The following is a 6,321-nucleotide window of genomic DNA, read 5'->3' on the forward strand; positions in this document are numbered from 1 at the left end:
TCACACATTAAACCATGAAAATGTTCCTAAAGCACGTTTCCCATGAGAAAAATATATGTTTCACATGTGCACAATCACATTAGGTCACGTCAGTTGTTGAACATGTGTAATTCACATTGTGTTTCTATACAGGGATTTGAAGAGTCAAATAAAACACGTGAAAATATACAGTGAATGCGATTCTTTTATAAAGTCCCTGAATTTTCAAGTCATGTAAACACGGTTTTAATGTTATGAATTGAGCTTTTATGACAAACCTCCATTCTGAATATTAATCGATTACAGTAGACATTTCTTTTGAAATTTATTATTAACAGGAAAATCCATGTCATTTCCTGGTCAAATTTCACAGGGACACATCCTCACTATGTCGTATCATGCCGCATTGAGAGTTACGACAGCTGAAGAAAGTGACATTAAGATTAGTGGAGTATCACTGTCATAACTGTTATTGATGTCAGCATTTCTTTATCGGCCTCACTGATATATAGCCGGTTGTATTTGAGAGATAAAAATCAAGTATAAATCAAAGTACAGGCGGCTCCCTCTTGTATTGTGTATATAAAGAAGAGAGCAGCTTCCTCATCTTCACTGCATCACTTAGCCGACACCTGAACAACATCACCTCACATCTACCTGACAGGTAAGACACCTGCTCCAACTCTGTCTCCTTCTGTGGTCGTACATTTGATTTCCTGCTGTGTCATTGTGTTGACTGTCTCTGACTCCAAGCAGACATCAAGTCTCTTCATTATCGTCCATCCTCCTCCTCATCTTCATCATGAAGGCTCTCCTCATCCTGTGTGTTTTGCTCGTTGGTGTTCTTGCTGTCACAGCTGAAGAAGGTCAGAGCTTTTCTCTTATTTCTTATTTATTTCTTATTACTGGTTCTGAAGGGACTTTACAGGAGTTTGGTTCAGGAGTGAGCAAAATAAAAAAAAAGGGCTTTGCAGGTTATTTATAAAATATTTGACTGTGTGCTCAACAAAACTTTTCATCAGTAGAATAACTAATATTGAGGATTGTGCAGCCTCTGAATGTGTTCTTATGGAGTCTCAAGTAGGTCAGTGGAAGAAAAAGATAACGGCATCGTTATGTGGATAGACATGTCAATAAACTGTGTGACCTATTTGTTAGTCTAAGTGCACTGTTTAAGAGAAAAGTTGAAGTTTATACATCTGGAATTCAGCCATGCCACGGGCACACTGTTGGACGAAAACAAATTCCTTTGATAACGTTTCATCTCCCAGGTGTTAAGATAGGACAGACAAAACTTCTGGTCGGTACGTCAAAGTCTGTAAGAAGAGTTCGTTAAAATACAACAGCTGCGATTCGCCAAAAATGGCAACTAAATTCAAAATGGCAGACTTCCTGTTTAGTTGAGGTCATGCTGCCAAGAGACTTTTTTGTACATCTTGATGTGATACACATATCCAAAAGTGTTGGTGCATGTAGGTGAAACTAGATGCCGCGGCTGCAGTTTATGCGAGCCATTGGGCCACGCTCACTCAGGAAACACATATCAGATCTCACCACACCAGATGTATGTGCCACTATTCATGAGGTTTCAAGCATCCTTTGACTTAAACATCGACTTCCTGTGTCACAGCAAAACATCAAACTTTGCCGCATCGCCATGGCGACACTGACAAAATCGAACGAAATTCTCAATATATCATCAACCACATGTTTAGGCTATTCTGACCCAACTTTAGGTTCATGTGATCAACCAGCTTGACGTAGCATGTGAAAGTATGAAAAGTGTAATTTCCAGTTGCCACCAGGGGGCGCTATGACTATGAGTGAATTTTACCAAACAGGTGTCTTCAGGGAGGGTCTGTTATCATACCTGTAATGTTTGGAGAAGGTCGGTCCATGTACATAAGATTTAAGATTGGTTTATTACAACGTACAGATTTAGCTAAATGTGTGTCAGCAGCTACAACTAGCTGGAGTCTATCACTACAGGTGTTTTTTTTTACCTTTGTTTTAAAGTCATATTCAGCACTGAGGACAGGAGATGTGTCACTATAACCCGCTAATGATTAATTAGATTTGATTCACTTTTTCTTCATCTGTTTGTTTGGGTTAACATTCACCTGTACAGATTTTTGTTATTAATTAAATAATAACAATAATAATCTTCTCTCAGTTAAAGCTGCACCACAGGAGCTGCATGAGGACAACCAGCGTACGTTTCTATCACACAGAAAACACCTGAACCACTTAAACTTATTGAACAGACTGTAACAGAGCTCCTGTTTTCTGTTTGTGTCTCAGTGGTAGAACAGAAAGTTGGAGCTTTTGTCCCCGAGACCTTTTCTGCTGAAGAGGTGGCCTCATCGCCTCAAGGTTTATTGTCTCATATGTCTTATAAACACTGAATATTGAGTCTTTCCATTCATTGTCATGGCATCAGACCCATCTCTTATGTCCTCCAAATTTGTGGAAATATTGGAATGATGATGTGAATGTTTTTCTCTGTTTTTAGAGGAACAGCCTGAGAAGGTTTCTGGTGGAAAGGTGGCTTCATCGGCCAGAGGTTTAATTTCTTATATTAAATACAGAATACTGAATCTTTCCATTAATCTTAATGGCATCGTATCCATCGCTTCTCTGTCCAATCATCGATCTGCTCCTCTCTCTGCTCCACAGGTTTTTTCATAGAGTGTCCCTCTGGTTGGGTCAGTCACAAGTACAGCTGCTATCAGTACTCCAGCTCCAAGGTGTCCTGGAGCAGTGCTCTGGTAATTTACACTCTATCAGTCAGAAAGCTTTTCATTATTATTCAACATTTCATCATATTAATACAACATTTCCCTGTATGTGTTTGTGCGTCTCCCTCCAGGCCAACTGTGCCAGTCAGGGAGCCTCTTTGGTTTCTGTCCAGAACGTGTTTGATTACAGTTTCCTGCAGGAGCTCACCAAGAGATCAGGAGGCACCAATGCCTGGATGGGAGGATTCTACTTCCAGGTTTCTTACTACTATCTCCACAGATATATTAGTCAGAGTAACTTTAAGAGATTTGATCATCACCAATCAAACTCTGCTGCTTGTGATGTGTTTGTTTTCAGGACTGGAGATGGGTGGACCAGAGTCACTATAGTTACAGCTACTGGAGCTCACTGAACTCCGCCACCTCGTACCCGTGTATCTACCTCAAGACCACAAGTGAGACCAAACATTCACTCAACTCTTTGATTACATGCAGTTTTCTAACAAGACTTTTCTGGATTTTAATGTCTTTTTAACTTCAATACTTTATGTTTTAGTGTTTGAGACATCCTGTTATGATTTAAAGGGACATATTGTACTCTTTTGATATTCTATTGTCTTATATATATATGACAGAAGTCTGTTGTAAAAGTTGAAAGCTCTGAGGTAAACATGCAAACGTGGAAAAATGCTCCCTGCAAGTAAAAATCCTGAACTTCAGTCTGCTCTGAATACCTCACAAATGTGCATCTGTGGAGTTCAGTTGAATTTACTGTGATGTGTTCACTGTCATCACGTCAGGTCTGCGAGGCTGTATAAGCTCCTGATAGTCAGCTCGGCCTGAAGACTAAAAACTGCAATAATTTAGGACATTTTGATGGGACAGCTTCCAGAATCTGATTAATTAGAGCAGTCGGGAGTGGCGTTCAAAAGCCACAGACGCTAACTGAACAAAAGGTATCAAATCGATGCCAGTAGAACAGAATACAAACCTGAGAATGAGTACGCTGACTGGTCATCAGCTGCAGTGTCTTGCTTGTCTATCTCAACATAACATAATGAATGAATATTTTTTTCTTGCAGCTGGTTGGTCCAATACTCTCTGCAATACTGCACTCCCGTACATCTGCGTGAGGAAAAATGATTCCTGCTGAACCTGACACCAACACAAAGCTGTACGTTCTCATCTGAACCAGAATCACTGGGATGTGATGGAGCACATCATAAAATCTTGTTTTTATTTCAGCAGAAAGGACGAGACCGTCCTGCCACAGAACTGTGTTGTATCACTGCTGCATGCTGGTTCAATTTTTAAATGATGATTTTAAATAAATTAAAATACATGTAACAAATGAATGTTTAATGTGCTGTGGTATTCTTGTGCTTCATTATCTAACAGCAGCATTAGCATGAGAAATGCAGAATACAGAATCTTTATTAAAAAAAAACATCGCCAGGAGCAAACTTTTGTCTCACATTGAAGTTTCTTCATTTTACCTATAAACTTGTTTAATTTGCACAATTTAGCACCAACATGCATGACACTCAGAGGCAACTCAAAAACCAGCTTTACCTACTAACCATGAAAAGAACAATACTCAAGGACCAACAAATCCACTTGAACTGCTTTTAGAGGAAGTCTTAACTGCAGAGCACAACCTGTGGAGAGAACGTATATATCCAGGCCGACTGATCACAGAGTGGCTGCAGGTTAGACAGACTGGAAATTGGAAGCAGGTGAGGAGGGCGTGACGAGCAGGAGACATGAACACTGAGAGTCCCAGGGACTGAGGACCGTTGGTGGGTGGAAGGAGCGGCACACGGCAGCACCTAAACAGAACGGCAGAAAAGTCCAAAACTGTGACAGAGCTGGCTTATTAATTCATTTTTAATAAAATGCCTGATAGCAAATATTACCTGCTTGTTGTCTTTGCATACATGGGGTGGTTAATAATTGTAAATGTTTTTTTTTACTGCGTTCATTGTTTGCCATTCAGCAAATTACTTGAGAAAACTGAAAGGGAAATTTGAGACTAAGCCTGAAACTAGCCTATAAAATGAAAAAAAAATGTTGAATGAAACATTTTTGCTAATGTCACCACACTGGCATTATTTAGCAGCCTATCCTGTTAACTTCAGGACTGTGGAAGGATTTATCTGCACCTCTCCCACATTGGGAGGGTCTGCCTGTCCAGCCAGCTCATTGGCTGATTCAACTCCTGCTAAGTTGCAGGTTCTGAATGGTTCTGAGTGACCTCCGTCCTTGTTTGCCTTTAAAGCCTGAAGAAGTATAATTCCTGCTTGACGGAGTTTCTTCACTCTCAGGAAGGGAAGGATAATTACTTCCTCTGTTTAGCATCAATAAAAGTCAATATATCCCTTTTAAGTTTAATAAGATCTGCTTCATCTTTCTTTATAATGACATAGACCTCTCATACAAACACATATCATGTCATACTCCAGATGTGGAATGATGGAGTGGAAAGTTGTCCAACACAGAGAGGGTTTTTACATGAAACAGTGACACATAGTCATTCAGGAAGTGATTCATAGTTTTGGCCTCAGCTGTCACAGATGGATCTATTTTCCAGAAACAGTGAATTTTTGCAGTTTTCTCTACAATCCTGACGCTGCCGGGCAGACTGAGGAGGAGTGAGGGAGGACATGATCGGCAGGCTGAGTCAAGAGAGCTTCACTAATAACATGAGCTCCTCTCGTCCATTTTAAAACTCAGATTAAATGCAGTAGAATTTTTTTTCTGACTATGACTCAGCATTCAGCAACAGGCTTCACCGCAGGGCCAGATCTGTTTGATAAAGCTTGTTTCTTTTTCCAGAGAGATTAAAGAGCAAGGACTTTATCTTGACTCACTTTCCATAAAACTGCAGTAAATTCAGGGTGAAATCCTTCAGAAGGAGAAATGTTGTGCTGAAAACTCGTGACTCCTCCCTTTCTTTTCAAACTCTCACTGTACTGACTGTAAAGCCAGCTGAACTGCAACAAGTCCAGGCGGATTTTTAGGGAGCACAGGAGGTCACACATTTTCCAGCTCAACCTGTAACAGAGATAAATCCACAAGGACATGATGATGTGTACACAGCAGCAGCCTTGTGTGGATTATTCTGCCTGTGGACCTTGAGGAAGTTCTTTCTGTCAGAGCTCTTTTGAGGAACGTCATATGTTTCAGCCCTCAGGATGATCGTCTCAGGGTCTGCAGGCGTCAGCACGCTTTTACTGCTTCACTCTTAAAATTAAAAGTACATTATTGACCTTTTTAAGACTTGATTAACCTTCAGTAAAGTCCTGGAGTCCAGGTTCATCTTTGTTGTTCAGCACATTTTAAAGTGTAACTTTAAAGTGTGACTCATTTTGTCGTACTTTCTGCTTTTTTTTAAAAATGGGAATGGAAAAATTAAAGAAATAACACCATAATACTAATACAGTCTGCGTTCAGTGATTGTATCCTAACTCCAACTGATAATATGAATAACTAAGTTTTAATGTAAGAAAACCCAAAAAGTAAAAGTTCGGTCTGTTCCACGACTTTTCAAAAAGTTAGTCTAAGCTTCGCTTGTCTGTTGAAATGTTTACTTATAATAATTATA

At 39.9% G+C, this 6,321-nt stretch overlaps 1 protein-coding gene across 1 annotated transcript; it reads left to right on the top strand.

Annotated features, from left to right (window-relative positions):
- Positions 1 to 781: 781 nt before the first annotated feature.
- Positions 782 to 3,543, top strand: LOC138191594 (killer cell lectin-like receptor subfamily B member 1B allele A). Its single transcript, XM_069138494.1, has 7 exons — positions 782 to 845; positions 2,281 to 2,352; positions 2,492 to 2,542; positions 2,656 to 2,747; positions 2,849 to 2,974; positions 3,076 to 3,172; positions 3,518 to 3,543. Exons 1-7 carry the CDS (start codon positions 782 to 784, stop codon positions 3,541 to 3,543), a joined length of 528 nt encoding a protein of 175 aa, XP_068994595.1.
- The last annotated feature ends 2,778 nt before the right edge of the window (positions 3,544 to 6,321 follow it).

This window comes from Embiotoca jacksoni, unplaced genomic scaffold (genome assembly GCF_022577435.1).
Source record: "Embiotoca jacksoni isolate LCO1_2020_lvr unplaced genomic scaffold, fEmbJac1.0.p SCAF_8, whole genome shotgun sequence".
Lineage (NCBI taxonomy): Eukaryota > Metazoa > Chordata > Actinopteri > Embiotocidae > Embiotoca > Embiotoca jacksoni.

Bases quoted from the DNA above. Each gene is read 5' to 3' on its own strand.
- LOC138191594 (XM_069138494.1), top strand. From the start codon at position 782: ATGAAGGCTCTCCTCATCCTGTGTGTTTTGCTCGTTGGTGTTCTTGCT. The intron at 846-2,280 runs GTCAGAGCTTTT...TTTGTGTCTCAG, and splicing joins TGCTGTCACAGCTGAAGAAG to TGGTAGAACAGAAAGTTGGA. The intron at 2,975-3,075 runs GTTTCTTACTAC...GTTTGTTTTCAG, and splicing joins TGGGAGGATTCTACTTCCAG to GACTGGAGATGGGTGGACCA.